Here is a 20,881-nt window from a genome sequence, read left to right on the forward strand (position 1 = left end):
TTTAAAAACTAAAAAAAAAAAAAGAGTTTTTAATGTGGTAAAATAGACATAACATTTACCATTTTACCATTTTTAGGTGCACAGCTCAGTGACCCTGGGGACATCCACAGTGTTTTGCCACCATCCCTACTGTCCGTTTCCCAAATGCAAACCTCATGCCCATGAAACAGTAGCCTCTCCTCCCAGCTCTGCTTTGTTTCCAGGGTGTAAGACCCTTGGCCGTTTGGCTACAGGCGGCCTCCCTGGGAGGGAGCAGGGGCAGCCAGGGCACCTCCGAGTCACTGCTCGTGCGTTCACTGTTTCCTTAGGTCCCTGGTGAGCATCGGTCAGTGGTGTGCGGTGACGACGGACCATGCCCGCCTGCTGTGTGGACGGCCAAGAACACTACTTCAGTCTCTTGTTCCTCTAGTGATTCCGCCCGTGTTCCTCCTGGTGGGGGTAGCGGTGAACACTCTCACGTGGTTGAACCGCTCAGACTGACAGTCCACGGCTTGTTCCCCGTCTCTTTAGCCTGTGAGGGCCTCTGGCTGAGGAACAGGTGGCCCTGCTGCTGCTCCCCAGGACCCCATCCAGCCTCGCCGCCCGGTGCTCTCCTCTGCCCCCCTGGGTTACACTTCACCACTGCACTGGGCATATGTTCTTTTTTTTCCTCTTCTCTTTCCTGTTCTTTGTCCTTTCTTTTATGTATTTACATGACCTTTTCCAAGCATGACCTTCTCTGCGCTGAGTACTACATATTTTAAATATATGAAAGTGTTATAGGTATTTAAAAAATCAAAGGTAAAAAGTAAAAAATCAAAGGCTTTTACCTTTTTTATTTTACCAAAAATAAAAATTTTTTGAAGTTCTCCTGGAATTCCGGGACTTGCTAACTAGCATTGTCAGGCCATGTGACTGCTCGGACACTGGCGAGGTGCAGCGTGGCTCCGGAGCTTCCTTCCGCCCAGGAGTCTGGCAGGCTTGCCCGGAGAGTCCCGCTAATACAAGAGAGCGGAGGTGCAGGTCCCAGCGGTGAGAGGTGAGAGGGAGGGAGCCTGGGAACCCTAAAGCCCACAGCTACGCACAGGCGGGGAGCTGCGCTCCAACATCAGCCACAAAGAGCTGAACCGAGAATCAGAAGCTACAAGGCCAGGCTAGGATGCCAGGAAGCTAGCTGCAGCCCCAGAGTAGTGCCTAATAGTAAGGAAACCCCTCGGAATTAAGTCCTTGTGGGGGCTTCTTTCTCTCGAGGCCTTAGTGTTGGCAAAGCCAGTAATTCCGTGTGTTTTGTGTGTGTGTGTAACTTCTCACCTGCTGTTTACGTCTGTTTCACCTCTTTTGGGCCTTCATTTTATAGGTTTTAAAAAACAAGAAGATACTGCTACTTGATTGTGCTGTGTAGAGTTCTGAGTTTGAAGGCTCGCGTGACCTCTGGTTTGACGGAGGGGCCCAGCCGGCCCGACGGGCGGGGTGTCAGCGGCGCACAGCACCCCTCGCTGACGCACCTGACTGCGGGCGCCCAGGTGGCTGGTTGTTTTGAAGCAGAGCTCCAGGTGGTGAAGTTAGGGGCGCCCCGGGGTCCGTGCTTGGGCAGCGTTGCTCGGGCGGCGGCGGGCCTGGTGTGCAGCTGCCTGCAGGGTGGTGGGGAGCCTGAGCCCCGCCGCGAGCCCCAGCGCCCTGGGGCCTTGGCCGCGCAGCCAGTGTGGCCGGCGATGCGCGTGCCGTACTCCCCACGAGTGATCGGGATGCATGTGATGAGACTCCGCTGGTCTGTTTCGTTACAAATAATCCTAGAGGAAGGGCTGTAAAAAAAATCCTTTAGGTATGTTTTCCGAGAGTTTCCGCAACATTACTTGCATCAGAGGCATTTTCCACCTTTAAACAAGTCACCGTGAAAACTACCAAAAGTTGTCGACGGACGTCCCGTTGCTTCTAGTTCCTCTGTCCGTAGGCGGGTCGCGGGGGCTGCCTTCGGTTTGCATTGAGCTGCAGTGTGCGACCTGCGACCTGCGACCTGCGACCTGCGGGGAGAGTACTCCCTGGAAATCCAGGGTCGGCCTCCCTCGGCGCCCCCGCCCCGGCCCCCGCCCCCCAGGCACTTCAGCGGTGGCAAAAATAACCATTGTCCCCTGGGAAATGGAGCTCATTGCTATGGTAACTAATGAAGGTTGCATCATTCTAGGGCACATTTTTAAAAGCCTGGATTTCAACACGGGTAGACGCCTCGTCTTACTTTATTCAGTAGCTTAGCAACCCGCCGTGTACTGTTTGTCGCCGCCCCCGTCCTCCTTCTCTGGGAACTGACCTACATAGATAGTCTGTATTACGGGCGCGTTCGCTCTGTGAATTTGGTTCCGTTCTTGGGTGTGTGTGACGACCTTGCTTTGTGGACCAAAACCCGGCCCGTGCTGCGTCTGAGAAGCGAGGCTGCTTGTCCTCCGTGCGGGGCGCCCTCGCCCGGTCTGCGACCTCCTGCGCTGCACCCCTAATTGTTGCCGCTGCTCTGCGTTTGTCCTTGGTCCTCTCCCCCTCGCTCACCAGCGGCTTAGCTCTCGCCTGTTGCTGGTGGCCTCGCCCTGGGCTCCAGGTGTGCAGCCGCTCGGGGAGCAGCCAGCATCGCCTGCCGGAGCGGTCTTCGCCGCAGCTCCCCACGCGCAGTCACCCCGAGTCTGCAGGCTTCCCTCCCGCATGCTCTACCGTCGCCGCCTTCTCTCCTCCCTTTAGGCCTGGCCTCCTGGCCGGCCCGGCCGGTTGCTTCGCGTAAGCAGGTTTCCTCCGGGCCTCCCTAAACAAACAAACAAATTGTGGTTTTCTGACTGGCACGAGGCCTTCAGGGCTCCCGCAGTCCTCAGGGTAAACCCAGACTCAGGAGGGCGGCCTCCTGCCCGCCCCGTTGTCCAGCCGTCCCATCACCCCCACCTGCACCCCGGCTGCCCTTGCCGCTGTCCTCAGGTGCCCCCGTCGCCTGCACCCCAGACGCCGTCCCCTGGGGACGCTCACACCTCCTGACCCAGGCCCCATGTCAGGGCTGAGGCCCCGCGTGTTTCCTGACCGGCGTGGTGTCTCCCCCAGCTCCTACCCGGCTGGGCTGCAGTGCCCTCGGGGAGCTTCTGGGACATCGGTGGCGCGGGGTGGTCTCTGTGCTTCCAGTGCGTTTCCTATACGCGGGCCTCGTGGGCACCTACTAGGTGTTTGTGAGGGAATCGGAATGTGTGTAAATGCGCTCGGGAGCCCCGGGGCAGACCCCTCGCTTCTGGATTTCAGCAGTCGGGAGATCCGGACGGTGTCGTCCCTGCAGCTCCTCGCCTCCGTGTAGGTGGACTGGCCAGGACCGCCGGAGCTCAGAGCCAGGCTGTGCTTTCCCGGGAGGATGGGGCGGCCGGCCACCCGCGCCTGTGCGCTTGGTGTGGGCTGCGGAACCCACCCGTGGCCGCTGGAGAGCAGGAAGTCAAGCGCGGGCTGCAGTGTGGGACCCTCCCCAGGGGAGCAGGGGGCTTGGCTGCTGGAGCAGCGCCTGAGCTCCACGTGGCACGTCGGCTGCTGCCGCGGCAGGAGGCACGAAGGCTGCGTGGAGGCAGTGCCGGGTGCCCTTCCCGTCCGCTTCTTTAGGTGCTGGCGGACTCGGGAGCCACAGATCCGCACCCATGACCCCCCAGCACAGTGTGCGGATCGCCGGGTTTCAGGCCCGCGTCCTTGCTGCCGCTCCGCACAAGGTCTCTGCAGGTGTGATCAGCGCATCTCCTGGCAGGGGACAGTCGGGGTGGGTGGCAGGGAGGAACTCGTGACCGATCCCCTTGATGTGTTAGGAATGACGAGCCCACGCTCGGGCCTGGCGTGGAGCTCGGCCCTGGGCAGACGCCAGTGGGACAAAAGGCGATGCCGTCCCCGATGGTGCGTGGAACTCAGCCGAGGAGCAGCGAGCCCTGAGCAGGGTGGGGTTCTGATAGATACTACAGCGCACCCACCTCTGCTTTCTCCTTAAAACAGAAGCAAAAGAAGAACGTTTTTTAGGGTTAAGGGTAATATTTAAAATGATTCTTACCTGTTGAAATGTGGTCAGCTGTGTCCAGTACGGACCAGGAGAGGCAGCCGCCGCCGCGCCGCACACCCGCTGCGGGGCCTTGTCTCACTAGTTTTGAGATGAGAACTTCTCCCCTCCCCGGCTGCCCTGACCGCGAGCGCGAGCGGGAGAGGAGGAGCTGGGAGGAGAGGACCGGCCTGGCGCGGGGCCCCGGGGGTTGCGGGAACCGGGAACCGGGAACCGGGGCTCTGTGTCGGGGTGAGCGCTGCCTCTGCCCTTAGGAGGCGCCTGCATTCTTCTCCAGGACACTGACCTCTGCTGGCTTAGCCTGACTCGCAGTCACAGCTGAGTGTCTTTCTTGGATTTTTTTCAAGGAAAAAAATTTCCACTCACTATTAAAGTCTTTTTTTTTTTTTTTTTTTTTCTAAGATTTTATTTATTTATTCTTGAGAGATAGAAGGAGAGACAGAGCCAGAGACACAGGCAGAGACAGAGACACAGGCAGAGGGAGAAGCAGGCTCCATGCACCGGGAGCCCGACGTGGGATTCGATCCCGGGTCTCCAGGATCGCGCCCTGGGCCAAAGGCAGGCGCCAAACCGCTGCGCCACCCAGGGATCCCTATTAAAGTCTTTTTATGCTGCTTTAAAAATATAGTTTGCCACGAAATTAGTACCTATAGGCTTTGTATAGTGGAATTAACATTTACCTAGGAAATTTGCATTTATCTGGGGGAATTCCTAGCTATCTAAATTTTACTTTTGACCTTTAGGATGTAGTGCTTTTTTTTTTTTTTTTTTTTTTTTTTAGTTTTTTAACTGTTATACCTCTAAAGATAAGGGAACAAACATTTTTATAGTTTTGTTTTTATTTTATTTTTTATTTTTTCATAGTTTTGTTTTTATTTTATTTTTTTATAGTTTTGTTTTTGATTGTAAAATTTATCAATTGTTCTTGATACATGTTGGTGCAGGGAAGGCAATATGTCTAGTGAAGAGAGCACAGAGTTTAAAATCACAGGTTTTGGTTCAGGCACATTCTTAGTTCAGGCAAATTGCTGAAATTCTCTGGGCCTTCTCACCTCTGAAGGGTGATTTGCTCACAGAGCTATTGTAAGGATTAACTATGTACACAGAGTCTTTTGGGGGCTGTTGTTCCTGCAGAAGTGTTTGTGGCTACTATTAAGGTGAAAACTAACATTAGGCAGCCACCCTGCTGACCTATACAGCTGTCTAAAAAAATCTTAAAACAGACCTGTATTAGCTGTATTGTCACGTGCCTTTTCTCCGGGATTTTTAGAATCTCTGCTACTTCAGTGTCTGTCTATACGTGCGTATCGGTGTAAGCTGAGAGTTTGTGCACCTGAAAGGCCAGGAGCGTTGGCTGCGGTGACATCGCGGTGCCCCACGACCTGCCTTCAGCTCTGCTCCTCACGGAGGACGCTGTTCCACATCTGCAGTTCTTTAAACTCAGTATGTTGAACACGGAACCTGCCCTTCTCCTGCCTTCCTGTCCCTGCCGTGCTGGGAGCAGTTTTGCGAAGTGTGGTTGGGAGAGCGCAGCCTTTGGGGTTAGCCTGCCTGGGTCGTGGCTCCGTGTCCTGGGGCTCCCTGTGCTTCAGAGCCCTCCTCTCGGACAGCGGACAGGAGAGCCGTAGCTGTCGGGGTTGTCGGGAGGCCACGTATTGGAATTTTGTTGGCCGAACCGCCCCTTGAAAAGCCCAGCAGACTTCTTTTTGTTCGCCTACGGTGGTTTCCGTGGCCGATCACCTCTGCCCAGCAGCCTGTGTCGCTCCGGGTGTGTTGTCTTCCACTGACTGGCCCCCGCGCCCTGCGCATCCCTGCCAGGTCACCGTAAGCGCTGCAAGGGAGGCAGAGGAGGGGAGTCTAGCTTAGACAGCCAGCGTCTCGGCTGCCTTAGACCAACCTATTTTCATCCGCCCAACAAACATTTATCACGTATTTGCCATGTGTGATGCACTCCGGCAGCCTCCGGGTAGATAGGAGTGAGCAGGAAAAGATGTTCTTTATCGCCATGCTATTTTCTTATTTTTACTTTTCAGATAATAAAGACATTTACAAGCGGGTAAGTCAAATAACAGATTGTGGCCAGGGCAATGAAGGAAGTAAATAGAGCGACAGATAACGCCGTCCCTCCAGAGTCAGCACTTCCTGAGCCTGCTGCCCTCCTCCCCGTGGATGAGATTCCTTTCCTGCACTGCCGTACAGGGATTTAAAATCCCTCAGAGCCCTTGTCATTCATGGTTGTCGTGATGTTTACTTGTCTGTCCACAGGGAGCTCCTGCACAGTGCCTGGCACATAGCAGGTGCTCAGTACCTGGGGAAGGACTGCATAAGGGACTGGATGAACAGTTCATAGGATGTCTTTGGAGATTGAGCAAAAAATCCCTTCACGTGTTCGGCATGTTGGCAAAGCCAGAAAGGCCTTGGATCTTAAACTTTCCCAAGCTATGGTGGATTGGTGTGTTTTTAAAAAAAACAGTGATAATAATGACAATAATAATAACCGTTGGCAATTATTGAGTGCTTCCTGTATGCTGTATGTCAAGTACCTTACATTGAGGGGTGCCGGGGTGGCTCAGTTGGAATTGAGGATTCGACTCTTGATTTCCACTCGGGTCATGATCTCAAAGTCATGAGATCGAGCCCCATGTCAGGCCCCGCACTCATCGGGCAGTCCGCTTGAGATTCTCTCTCCCCCTCTTCCTCCATCCCTCCCCCCTGCTCATGTGCTCTCTTTGTCTCTAAAATAATAAAAGAAGAACCTTACATTTAATCTTTGCAACAACTTTCTGCCGTAGGTTCTAGTTATATTTTTCATCTTTCACTAACTAGGAACTCTTCGCTAACTTAAACGCACCTCTGGTTTATTTATTTTTAAAAGTTTTATTGTTTTGTATTTTTAAAGACTTTATTTTAAAACCTTAAATTTAAAATCTTAAATTTGAAATATTAATTTAAAAATCAAAAATTTATTCATGAGAGACACACAGAGAGAGGCAGAGACACAGGCAGAGGGAGAAGCAGGCTCCATGCAGGGAGCCCAACGTGGGACTCGATCCCAGGACCCCGGGATCACGCCCTGAGCCGAAGGCAGACAGTCAACCACTGAGCCACTCAGGTGCCCCAAGACACCTTTGATTTAAATGTTCAAAATTGAGCTCACAATTCTCACCTCGTCCTGCCCTTTTCCATTGTTCCTCATCTCTGAGTGACAGCCCCATCATGTAGTTGGACAGACCCCAAACCTAAGGAAAGATGTTCCTTTCCTTCATCTTCTCTATCTGCTAACATGTATTCAGATCCTGGTAACAAAATCCATCTATGAGTGACTTAGGGTAAAAGTAAAGGAAATCCTCTCAGACGTATCTAGAGTCCGTCTAAAGGGTTGGTGGATCGGGGTATTACTGAGGCCAGGCCCTTTCCATCTTCAACCCTGTTGACCTCAGCCTGTCTGCTTCTGTCCTCGAGCTTGTTGTCTCATGATCGAAGGTGGTTGCCTCAACTCCAGGCAAAGCCTGTACTGATTGTTCTTCTTAAATTTTTATTGCAGCGAAGTTCGCATGACATACAGTGAACCACTTTAAAATTTACAATTCGGTGGCATTTAGTGCATGCACAGTGTGGTCTTAACCACCAACTATCTTTAGTTTCAAAACTGTGTCGCCCCATAAGTACCCACTGGGTAATTACTCCCCTTTTGACCCCAGCCTCATCCCCTGACAACCTCTAATCTTGCTGTCCCTACAGATTTGTCTATTCTGGACGTTTCATGGAAAAGAATCAAATGTTATGTGACCTTTTTTGTCTGGCTGCTTTTACGTTAGTGTAGTGCGTTTGAGGTTCATACAAGTTTAGCATGTTATCAGTACTTCATTCCTTCTCGGGGCTGATAATATTATATTCTATCCATACACTTTGTTTATCCGTCCATCTGCTGAGAGACATTTGGTGTGTTTATACCTATTGGCTATTGTGAATTGTGCTGTTGTTGTTTGTTTTAAAAAATTTTGGGGGGGCAAATTGCAGCGTACCTGCCATGCAGCGTGATGTTAGTTTCAGGTGTACAGCGCAGTGATTCAGCACTTCCGCACACCACTCCGTGCTCATCAGGATCAGTGAACCCGTAATCCTTCACCTGTTTGACCCACCCCCACCCACCGTCCCTCTGGCAACTACCAGTTCTCTATTTTTAAGAGTCTCTTATTTCTTATATTCCCCGTATGAGTGAATGCAGACGGCACATGCCTCTCTGACCGACTTACCTCACCATCAGTATCCTCTCCATCCATCCGTGTTGTTACAAATGGCAAGAATTGTGCTTTATGAACATACATGAACACATCCCTGTTTGCATACCTGTTTTCAATTCTTTTGAGCCGATACCTAGGAGTAGAAGTAGTGGGTCATGTGGTTTAACGCTTTCTGAGGAACTGCCAAGGCATTTTCAACAACGGCCGCGTCATTTTATATTCCTGCCAGCGATGTATGAAGGTTCCTATTTCTCTACAGCCTTTAGAACACTTACTTCCATTAAAAAAAAAATTATTGTAGCCTTTCTAGTGAGTGTGAAATGGCATCTTACTACAGTTTTGATTTGCATTTCCTATTGAGCGGTGATGTTGAGCATCTTTTCATGTGTTTGTTGGTCACTTGTTTATCTTTGGGGAAATTTCCACTAACGTCCTTTGCTCACTCTTTAATTGGTTTTCTTGTTATTTTGTCATTGTTGAGTTGCAGGAGTTTCTTACAGAGTATGAGCACTAAATCTCCCTCATCTATGTGATTTGCAAACGTTTTTGCCCATTCTGTAGATAGTCCTTCCACTCCCTTGTTGATGTCCATTGTTGCAGAAAAGTTTGGAATTTTTATGAGGTTTTATTTATTTATTTATTTATTTATTTATTTATTTATTGTACTAAAGGCTGTGGCATCCAATTCAAGAATCCATTATTGAATGAATGCAAGGTCATGAAGATTTGCCTCTGTATTCTCCTTTAATAACTTCAGTTTTAGCTGCAATATTCAGGTCATTGATCTATCTCTTAAGTATAGATACTTAAGTGGGAAAGTATCCTGGCACCCTTGTCAAAAATTTATGATCCATAGATGTTGGAGCCTATCTTGATCCATATCTATCCTTATGCTAATAATACTGTGCTGTTGTGATTACTGTAGCCTTGCAGTTAAGTTTTGAAATAAGGAAGTCGGAGGCGTTCAACTTTTTCTTACCAATATCGTTGTGGCTGTTTGGGGCTTTTTGCAATTCCATACGGATTTGAAGATTGATGTTTCCATTTCTGCAATAAAAGCCATTGGAATTTTGATAGGGATTGCTTCAGTCTATAGATTGCTTTGGGGAGTGTTGTCATAGATCTAGCCTTCCAGTTGATGAACATGGATTGTCTTCCCATTTATTTGTATCTTTAATTTCTTTCAGCAACGTTTGTGTTTGTGTCTGTGCAAGTCCTTTATTTCCTTTGGTATCAGGTAATGCTGGCCTCAAAGTTAAGTCGTCCTTCCTCTTTGTATTTTGGAAGGTTGAGTAGGATTGTTGTTCTTTCTTGAAATGTTTGATTGAATTCAGTGAAGCCATCTGGTCTGCACTATTATTTTTGATTACTGATTCTATCTTTTGACTTGTTACAAGCCTGTTGAGATTATTTCTTTTTGAGTTAGTTTTGGTAGATTGTGTGTTTCTGGGGATTTTTTCCATTTAATCTAGATTCTCAAATTTACAGGCAGACAGTTCATGTACGTTTCATTTCTTTTGGGGTAGTAATGTTCTCACTTTCATTTCTGATTTTAACTATTTCCATTCTCTTTGCCTTTTTGTAATCCGTTTAGCTGAAGGTTTCTTAGTTTTGGCGACCTTTTCACAGAGCCACATTTTAGTTTCTCTGATTCTGTCTTTGGCTTTCTAATCGCTATCTTATTTTTCTCTGTTTTAATCTTTAATACGTACTTCTCTCTGCTGGCTTTGCGTTTAGTTTGCTTTTCTGTTTTTAGTCCCATAAAGTGTGAAGTGAGGTTGTTGATTTGAGATCTTTCTTTTGTTTTAATAAAGGCATTTACTATAAATGACCCTCTGAGTCCTGCTTTCACTGCTCCTCATACGTTTTTTTATGTTGTTTTTATTTTCATTCATTTCAATATATCTTCTGATTTTCCTAGGGATTCTTTTTTTCTTCTTTTTCTTTTTTCCCTAGTGATTCTTCTTTGATCCATTGGCTATTTATGGTTATATTGTTTAATTTCCACATATTTGTGATTTTTAGATGCTGCAAGCACCTAAGTAGACCTATGAGTTCTAAAATAGCGATTCTGATGGCTTTTGCCAGCTTGATATTGGATTTGGTGTAGGGACTGATTTCTGGAGCTTCCTACTCTGCCATTTCCTGTGATGTCACTTGTATTTATTTTTGTTGAGATAACAACGTCCATAGTAAAATGTTGTACTAGCATATTCTAAAAAAATTTATTTAATTGAAGCTGATATGAATATAGCAAATATATTGAAATTACCTTTTTTTAAAATTTTTATCTATTTATGATAGTCACAGAGAGAGAGAGAGAGAGAGAGAGAGAGAGAGGCAGAGACACAGGCAGAGGGAGAAGCAGGCTCCATGCACCGGGAGCCCGACGTGGGATTCGATCCCGGGTCTCCAGGATCGTGCCCTGGGCCAAAGGCAGGCGCCAAACCACTGCGCCACCCAGGGATCCCTGAAATTACTTTTTATAGATTATTTACCCTTATACCTGTCCATCCCTTAACATAGGATAGTTGACCAAAAGGATGACAATTTTGCGTATATATACATATACATATATATATGTAGTTGCGTCACTGTATATCACTACATTGTATCCTGTGGCTGTGCAGAGAAAATGACATTTCTTTATTATGTCTATAGTTAATCTAGTTTTTCCTCCTACTTACTACTCCCTATGGGAAACCCATTGGTTAGGGCAAAAATCCAGTACAATTTTAAACTTAGTCTAGTACAATGACTTAAATAGTGTGAGATCAAAATGCTCAGTCTTTTGTTTTTTACCCTGGGATGATTTAAGTGTGCAGGGTGTGGGGTGTGCCCTATATGATCCCCCGCACCGTGAGGAACTGCTTATTTCCCTTAGTTTGATTTCTGCTACTTAGTCTGGTCTCTAGAAGAATGTTCCATTACCTTCTAGCTGTGTTTGCCTTGTCGGCATGTGCAGAGGATGTCATGGCTGGTGTAACTCATGGTGGGCCTTTCTGGTTGGTCAGAGCCTGGTGGTGCTCCCTGACTGGTTCATCTTCTCTTTGGCCCCTTCTCTCTGAGCTCTCCTGGGTCACTGCCATGTCTGTATCTGGCGTGCTGGCCTGGAACTTCATCCACAGCCTTTGTGGAAGGATTTCCATGTTTCACGGTGGGCCCATTGGCCGGCCCTCTGGCTTGGGAATCTGAGTCTCAGAGTTTACAATACCTGACCATGCCTGGAAAAACCTTCTCTCAAGACAACGGCCTGGCCTGTAAGACTATGGATTTGCTATGTGTCTTTCTGCATATGTCAGAGGCTTCATTTTATTTCTTTACACTTCCTTTACTAGTAAAGCTTATTAACTCCCCATACAAATGAATGTTTCCAGCAGACTAAGGCAAAGGTCACAAACTTGGACAGGCAAAAGAACAACAAAAATAGTAATTTTCAAACACTTTGACTTTTGCATGTGTGTATATAGACCTATATGAGGATAATACTTACAGAGTCGTGTAATTCTAAGGGTACACAAGCCTTAAATTTAAGGAATATAGGATCTATAGAGAGGCGTAAGTGGTGTGTGTGTGTGTGTGTGTGTGTATGTAAATACTTACAGTTAAGATCTCTATGTATATATAATATATACAGTTAAGATGTATGTAAAGTTATTTGGTTTCTGTCAACATTTTCCCTTGATTAAAAACGCTATAATTTAACACACTTTTTTTCTTCTTGTAGGACTGTTCGTGTGTGGCTAAAGAGAGACAGCGGACAGTATTGGCCAAGCATATACTATGTGATGCCTTGTAAGTATCTCGATCTCTGTCTTAAAAAATCAGACATGGACCCCACCTCCCTTTCCTTTCCAGATTGCCTTCTCTGTATCTTCTTGAGTAGGGATATCTGAGGGTTGGGATTATCATTTTAATGGAAAGTACCATATTAAATCATTGTGGCTCTCAGTATGTAAAATAAGAGTATCTTTCTGACATTGACTATATATTCACAGTTTCTGAATAAGATTAATGGGAGAAGGACTACAGCACATAGTTATCTCAGATTATAGCTGTCTCCCTCTTTTCCCACTTTTTGTTTAACTTTTTTGTGGAGTACCCTCCTTCAACATTTGAAATTTTGCCCTGTGATTACATTTGTGAAGTCAGTTTTTGCATTATTGTTATGTTATTCATTCAAATACAAGAGAGTCCACATGGACAATTTTTGTTCTCACAAGGATTTGCTTCAGATTGAAACATTCTAATGGGAGGTCAGTCTCATTTCCTCGAGCTCTTATATGCGATATATGTCCTTGTACTGATAAGTAGCTACTCTTTAAAATCTATTTTTAAAAGATGCATGTGACTGATTCTTAGATTTGTGTGCTGGCAAAGTTCTCCTACAGGGAGAGAAGAGCTGGCTCCTCAAAGTAGGAAATTTCTTTTTAGTCTGGTGTTTTATTATTAAAAGTTAATGAAGTGTGGGCATCCTATTTCATGTTTCTTTGAGTCTAAGATCATTATTTAAATTCATTATTAGTTATATTAGGAAACATTTCCCTGAGTCCCCTTCCTTCCAATCTTAATTAAAATTGATACCCTAGCAACAGCCCTCAGGTTTGCTGTTTGGGCCCATAAACCCTCTGGCTTTCTGCAGTGTGCACCTCTTTCCTTGATAGAAGTATCCCAGTGTGAGAAGTATATACCACAGCGTACAGCCAAAATAAATTCATGCTAAATTGTAGATGAGATTAAGTTTATGCCTCTGGCAAAAGAATGCTGTAATAACTTCAGTAAGCAATTTTGCTTGTGTGAACAAATGAATTATTAAGGATATAATGGTTTTCTGTGATTTTTCAAATTATCTTTGAGGTTTTGCGTGTCTTTAGAATTTTTTAGGAAATATATGGTAATCATGAAGCTGAACCAAGTGTTCAGTCCAGCACTAGGGAAGAAGAAACTTCTTGTAATTCTTATATTGGCTCCTTAACCGTTGTGCCTCCAGCAGACAGCATTATATAGCGAGAGCCCCAGGTGAACTTGACCTGTGGCAGTTCTGAGGGCTCAGGTAAAAGGAGAGGGAAAGGGATTCTCTGATTGTTTTTTCTGATTTCTGAGTGATATAACCAGTCCTAGCTGTGGTCTTGCTTTTTTCATCAAACTTGACATGCTATCTAACTAGAGGAGGTGGGGAAGGTCTTTAGTCCAGCCAGCTGAGAGTCGGCTCCAGACAATGTCATTCCCATGACCGTGAAGACAGAGGAGAATCAGACCTGGGCAGAATGATGAGAGCTCAGGGATGGTGAGCAAAGAATTATCTTGAGGTGAACACGAATAGGAACCTCATGGAGACACAGGGTCCTAATAAGCAATTGCTTATCTGCCTCTTCCCCATACGCACATCCAAATGCATTTTTTGCTGTCACTCTCTGATACTCTCTTTATTTGAATGTCACTGAGAATACAGAGAAGCCTCTAGTTGCATTTTTTATCATTGATTAAGCTGTATGAATAACTATGGGCTTGCTGTAGTTCCTACACCAGGCAAGTTGCTCAGTACGTAAATACTTATTGAATACTTATTGAAGACTTGAAGAAGAGTACCTGAGAATATATATATATATATTCTCAGGTACTCTTCTAAATATATATATATATATATATATTTTTTTTTAGTACCTGAGAATATTATCAAACATTTTCCTAGTGATTGATCAGTCTTTGAGGAGGAGGAGGACTCTTTATAGTTATTTGCATATTTTGCATATTACCTTCTACCAAAGGGGGTGAAAAAGGCATCACTTTGCTTAATTAAAATGTGTGTGGGCTAACCACATTAGGGTCACCTGAGAACTTACTAGAAATGCAGATACTGGGTTCCATGCTAGATCTTCTGAGTCAGAATCTGCATTTTTAATAAGATCTCTAGGTGATTGTATGTTAAAGTTTGAGAAGATTGTCTTCTGGCATTATAGCCGACATTATAGCCTCTGATCCACTTACATGTGTTTATATGAACACATAGAAAGCCTCATGCACCTATACTATTGATTTATAAATACACAGGTCAAAGTTAACATCATAAGTACATTTTCTAGTGGATCATTCCTGCATCCCTGCTCTACACAGGACACTGAGCTAGTTGCCAGGGTTTGCAGAGGAATAGGTGCATATGGTCAAGACGATTTCCATAATCTTTCCTTGTTTGGTGGCTCCAATACCACGGAGGGGCAAAAAAAAAAAAAAAAAAAAAAATCAAAAGGCTGTGTTCATTACAATTGATCAGATACTGGCTTTTATGTTCCTAGGAATTAAGTGCGTTCGGATAACAGAGTAGCTGATCTTCGAGCAAGAGTCCATTTTGTCCAACTCGAGAGAGGTGGAATCTTACTGCATAAGGAATTATGCTGTATTTGGGGGCAGTTAGAAAACCTGAAATACCTTTGGATTTCCAAAAGATTGTTTTGCATTTCTTTCTATTGAAAGGTGTTTTGTTAAGAGATTGCTTAGTAAACAGTTACATGGTGTTAGTCACAAAATAAGTAGAAAGGTTGGGTGTATCTAGAGGCTGTGACGTGGGCATCACAAGGCAGCTGTGACTGTGATGGGTCTCAGGTGGCGAGTAATCAGTAGTGTTCCAAATCTGGAGGAGAACGTAAAGTATCCTGTACATGTAATATATGGCTTATTTGTGTATTTTGTTCATTAAAATACCATTTAATGTAGTGTTTGTCACGTTTTGGGTAGGACAGTAATGTTTTGTAGCATTAGGAAGAATTTGACGTTTAATGGAGGGGAGGAAGCAGAAGGCTAAGGCGTCAGATGAGAAGGAACGGATGGCGAAGGCTAAGTGTGATGGTTGGGAGTGAGCCTGAAGGGCCGGGGAGGGTGAGAAGGCTGATAGATGTAGGGAGTGAGCAGATACATCATGATCAAAAACACACCAGCTTTGGGGATGTGTCCTCATTCCCTGTCTCGTCTGAGAAGCCCCGCTTCCCCTTTAGGTGGGAACCAGGAGAGACCAGACTTGCCTGCTTAAGGCTGTTGGCTCCTGAGCCAACCTGGTTTTCCCAGAATTTAGAATTTGGAGTAAGAAATGCTAGTTTCAGCCTCAGCTGGTCCCTGGAGCTGGGAACATGTAAACCTTATAGCTGTGAGGCATTCGTGTGCATAAAGAAACAGTGAAAGCTGATCCGCTTAAAAGGAAGTATGAATCCGAGAGGAAGGGCCACTTGGTCAAGAGGGAGAGAAACCTAAACAGGTGATGGCTGAGGGTTTTTCTCCTCCTCCTCCACCCAACCTTCAGAAGCCCAACTCTGCTTCTGCCTTTGAATTCAAGAGATGTGCCCATTAGTGCTTACATCCTCTCCGGTGGGTTTGTGGTACTCGAAACTACGAGTTTCTGACTCAGCCTCGCCCTGACTGTGTACCTCCCAATTCCTGTCTGTTCAGTTTCTCCTGGATCGCTCTGATCTCTAAGAGCAAGGACTGAGCCGTGTCCCAATTGATGCCACTGTGATGTTGAGCCGAAAATAGTCTGGGAAAAGTAAGGGCAAGTAAAGAAGAAAAGCAAAGAGACTTGTCCCGTTTAATTTCTTTAGATGGTTCAGTCGATAAATTTTAAATGTTTCTTCCATACTTAGCATGGTGCGATGTCCCAAGGATATGGTGGTTAAGTAGGACAGATGATTCCTGTCTTCATGGTGTGTACAGTCTGGGGGGGGGGGCCAGACCTAAAATAAACACCACTCACGCTGGGTGGTGTTATAACAGGAAACAGGCGTAATGGGAACCTGGTCACAAAGGTTCCTAAAGAAAGTCCCATTTAAAACCCCGCTGTCTATAGAGAATCTGGGGTGACTGATGACTGGTTTTGTACTTTCCCATGTGCCAATTTTTATGGATGAGTGAGAAATAAGAGCCTTTCCTTATCCAGTATTCTTTCAAAAAATAGTATCTTTTTGACGTATCTCATGTGATAGCTGCTTATTGCCTATGACAAGATCAAATTACAAAGTACCCAGCTGGGACCTGCTTGAGCTTGGAAACCAGAGAGTGTTAGCCTTTCTGAGGGTATAGAGTTGAGGTTTCAGGCGTAGCCATAAATGATTATTTGTTCCAGGCTTCTAATAGGTACCATTTCAGCCACCACATTTGCATCTCTCTCTACAGAGGGAAAAAAACGAAACAAAACATGGAAAGCATAGGCATTCCCATTTTCATGGTTGAGTTATTTTATTTTTTTTTAATTTTTATTTATTTATGACAGGCACACAGTGGGAGAGAGAGAGGCAGAGACACAGGCAGAGGGAGAAGCAGGCTCCATGCACCGGAGCCCGACATGGGACTCGATCCCGGGTCTCCAGGATCGCGCCCTGGGCCAAAGGCAAGCGCTAAACTGCTGCGCCACCCAGGGATCCCTTTTTTTTTTTTTCTTAATTTTTATAGGTTGAGTTATTTTAGATTTACTTTTTTAACTAGGTTTGCCTTTCATGGGGTCAGACAAAGGGATGGATGGAGGAGAGAAATCTCAAGCAGGAGCCTGGATGGCAGGTGTTTGAGATTTTGTTTACTGTATTAAAGTATTGGGTATCACGTCTGGGCGTCTGTTGCCAGCTTTTCCCCCTGGGCACGGAGACTAGGTGGAGTGAATAGGGGGTAAGAGGCGCGGAGCCTCAGGACTGAGGGTGTGCTGGACAGTCGGAGAGCCTCTGTGGGTTCTGTGGCTGCCCGGGCTGGCGGGTGGAATTTACTGTGGCTCCCAAGTGTATGAATTTGTCCCCAAAGCACAACAGTAGATGGTTTTTCAAAGGTACGAATCAGAGGCGCACGCAACACAGCAGCAAAATGACCTCTTCTTTCCAGCCCTGGGTCTTGGCATGGATCGGGGGTGGCGTTGGCCAGCGGGCGCCTTGCTCGGGCCCCTCGGTTTTCACACAGGTGCAGCCACTTTACCATGTGCTCGGCTAACTGAACGGATCGAATTCCGACCTCACTGAAAAACATAATTTTGAACTTCGAACTAAAAACGTCCTAGTTTTTATCCAAAGCTTGGTTGGAAGACTTTCTACGGAGGGCAGGCCGCAGGCTGCGCAGTCCCGTCGGCAGCTCCCCGGGCTGGTAGCCCTCGGCGGGAGGCCGCGGGAAGGCCGCATTGTGGGCCCCCAGCCTTGCCCCCAGCTCACCCCCAGCTCGCCCCCAGCTCGCCCCCAGGTCGGCCCCCAGCTCGCCCCCAGGTCGGCCCCCCAGCTCGCCCCCAGCTGGCCCCCAGCTCGGCCCCCAGCTCGGCCCCCAGCTGGCCCCCAGCTCGGCCCCCAGCTTGGCCCCAGCTCGGCCCCCAGCTCGGCCCCCAGCTCGCCCCAGCTCGCCCCAGCCTCGGCCCCCAGCTCGCCCCCAGGTCGGCCCCCAGCTCGCCCCCAGTCGCCCCCAGCTCGCCCCCCAGCTCGGCCCCCAGCTCGGCCCCCAGCTCGCCCCAGGTCGGCCCCCAGCTCGCCCCCAGGCTCGGCCCCCCAGCTCGCCCCCAGGCTCGGCCCCCAGCTCGGCCCCACCTGCTCGGTCGCCCCTCGTTCACCAGGTCGCCCCCAGCTCGCCACCAGCGTCGACCGCCCACGCTTGCCTCCAACTCGCCCCCCAACTGCCCACTACCGCGCCCAGCTCTGCCCCCAGCTCGCCCCCAGCTTGCCCAGTCGCCCGCTCAGCTCCCAGTCGGCCCCATGCCCAGTCGGCCCCAGGGCCCCCAGGTCGGCCCCAGCTCGCCCCCAGCTCGCCCCCAGCTGGCCCCAGCTCGCGCCGGCCCAGCTCGCCCCAGCTCGCCCCCAGCTCGCCCCCAGCTCGCCCCCAGCTCGGCCCCCAGCTCGCCCCCAGCTCGCCCCCAGCTCGGCCCCCAGCTCGCCCCCAGCTCGCCCCCAGCTCGCCCCCAGCTCGCCCCCAGCTCGGCCCCCAGCTCGCCCCCAGCTCGGCCCCAGCTCGCCCCCAGCTCGCCCCCAGGTCGGCCCCCAGCTCGCCCCCAGTCGGCCCCCAGCCCCCCCGCCCCCAGCTCGGCCCCAGCTCGCCCCCAGGTCGGCCCCCAGCTCGCCCCCAGCTCGGCCCCCAGCTCGCCCCCAGCTCGGCCCCCAGCTCGGCCCCCAGCTCGGCCCCCAGCTCGGCCCCCAGCTCGCCCCCAGCTCACCCCCAGCTCGCCCCAGCTCGCCCCCAGCTCGCCCCCAGCTCGGCCCCAGCTCGCCCCCAGCTCGCCCCCAGGTCGGCCCCCAGCTCGCCCCCAGGTCGGCCCCCAGCTGGCCCCCAGGTCGGCCCCCAGCTCGCCCCCAGCTCGCCCCCAGCTCGCCCCCAGCTGGCCCCCAGCTCGGCCCCCAGCTCGCCCCCAGCTCGGCCCCCAGCTCGCCCCCAGCTCGCCCCCAGCTCGGCCCCCAGCTCGCCCCCAGCTCGGCCCCAGCTCGGCCCCCAGCTCGCCCCCAGCTCGGCCCCCAGCTCGCCCCCAGCTCGCCCCCAGCTCGGCCCCCAGCTCGCCCCCAGCTCGCCCCCAGCTCGGCCCCCAGCTCGCCCCCAGCTCGCCCCCAGGTCGGCCCCCAGCTCGCCCCCAGGTCGGCCCCCAGCTCGCCCCCAGCTCACCCCCAGCTCGGCCCCCAGCTCGCCCCCAGGTCGGCCCCCAGCTCGCCCCCAGCTCGCCCCCAGCTCGGCCCCCAGCTCGGCCCCCAGCTCGGCCCCCAGCTCGCCCCCAGCTCACCCCCAGCTCGCCCCAGCTCGCCCCCAGCTCGCCCCCAGCTCGGCCCCAGCTCGCCCCCAGCTCGGCCCCAGCTCGGCCCCCAGCTCGGCCCCAGCTCGGCCCCCAGCTCAGCCCCCAGCTCGGCCCCCAGCTCGGCCCCCAGCTCGCCCCCAGCTCGCCCCCAGCTCGCCCCCAGCTCGGCCCCCAGCTCGGCCCCCAGCTCAGCCCCCAGCTCGCCCCCAGGTCGCCCCCAGCTCGGCCCCCAGCTCGGCCCCCAGCTCGGCCCCAGCTCAGCCCCCAGCTCGCCCCCAGCTCGGCCCCAGCTCAGCCCCCAGCTCAGCCCCCAGCTCGCCCCCAGCTCGGCCCCCAGCTCGGCCCCAGCTCGGCCCCCAGCTCGCCAGCGGAGTGCGAGTGCCAGTGCGAGTGCGGGCACGGGCGGGCTCTGGCTCCTCGGGCGGTTCCTGGCACTCCTCTGAGGAAGCACGAAGGGGTCTGGAGGCCCTTTGCTTTCTCCAGGGCAGCGCTCAGCCCCCATGTCCTGCATCATGTTGGGACGACGCAGACGGCCTAGAGGCCCGGACAGCCCATCTCCGAGGCTGGGAGGGGGGGTCCAGGCACCCGGGTCCCGCAGTCCCTTCCGTCTCCTCCTGGGCCTGCTCCAGCCTAGTTTTCTGCACTATCATGAGGCGAGGAGGACTGCACGGGCAGCTCCGAGGGACCTGGCAGCTCCGAGGGACCTGGCTCGCGGTCCTTAGGGATGATGTGACACACGGGCGGCCTGTTCCGTTCGCCAACAGATCTTTACTCGCATTTTCTTTGCTCTTTTTTTTCCTTTCCCCCTTTCTGTTCTTATACATCTTTTCCTTAGTTGTTATATTTTGCTTATTTCTATTGTTTGGTTTCATTGTATCTGCTTTTTGAGTCATTTCAAATTCTTGGTGAAACGAGCTAGGGAATGCATTAAATTATCTTGGTTAAGACAGAGATCCAGTGTGGACATAGGCTCATGTTTACATTCAATTCACCCCAAACTATGTATTTTTTAAGATTGGAGTTTTCAAAATAGCATGTAGGTTGGAACCTGTGCCTGGGTGGGAAGCTGGAATTGGATTTTCATTTTTGTTGCCAATTTGCTGAGTCATTTCAGGCCAATCCTTTACAATTTTGCCTCCTCTGGAGCTGGATGGATAAACTGGCCGTTTCCTTTGATCTCACATTTGCAAAAATATTTTGGTTATCAGTTATGTTAAATAAGTAATTTACAAAGTACTTTCCGGCTCTTGGTATCTAGCAATACAGACTGTCATGGCTGATCTGAACCCAAGGGGGACCAGCAAAAGATTGAGCAGTTTGTGAGCTTGTGGCTAGATCGGTTTCCTTTTCCTGTGTGTTGGGACTTTAGCTCTGCAGCAACAGATAACTCGAAATTGAGGATTTAGAAAATTAAAATGATTACTGTGTTCATATGCTGTACACCTGGGATGGAAACGTGTCATTCTATATGTAAATTGCAAATGTCGATTTTCCCACTGGTCAAAGGAGGATTTTCTGTACTTAAAGACAATGGATGGAGCTGGTTTGTGTGTTGTCCCACCTCTTCTACTGGGTTTATTGGAGTTTTGGGGAAAATTCATGTGGTTAGAGTAGTGATAGAAAGGAATTTAAAATAATGAATTTGGCAGTTCTGTTTTCATAAGGTGGTGATTGTTTTGGTGACTTGTAGACAACATCTTTAACTCCGTTGAGGGACTTTCTTGGCAGCCTGGGGGGTGTGGGTGTAATTGGGAAATGCTCATCATATTATTTTATACCTTATTTCAAAGAACTCCTTGGTTCTTAGTTGTGAAGTATATTGCTCCTTTGTTGGTTTCTTTTTGGTATAGGTTATGTTGTGGAACCATCGGTAAAAGCAGTTTACTATTT

General features: G+C 49.5%; 1 protein-coding gene across 4 annotated transcripts in view; it reads left to right on the forward strand.

Moving 5' to 3' along the window:
* WDFY2 (WD repeat and FYVE domain containing 2) overlaps positions 1 to 20,881 on the forward strand; it is a 158,012-nt gene that overhangs the window by 54,341 nt on the left and 82,790 nt on the right. For all 4 annotated transcript variants that reach the window (XM_041731090.1, XM_041731088.1, XM_041731089.1 and 1 more), the window contains exon 2: positions 11,999 to 12,066. In XM_041731090.1, the coding sequence (XP_041587024.1) occupies positions 11,999 to 12,066 (68 nt within the window). The remainder of the gene's footprint in view (positions 1 to 11,998; positions 12,067 to 20,881) is intronic.

This window comes from Vulpes lagopus, chromosome 16, assembly GCF_018345385.1.
Source record: "Vulpes lagopus strain Blue_001 chromosome 16, ASM1834538v1, whole genome shotgun sequence".
Taxonomy (NCBI): Eukaryota; Metazoa; Chordata; class Mammalia; order Carnivora; family Canidae; genus Vulpes; species Vulpes lagopus.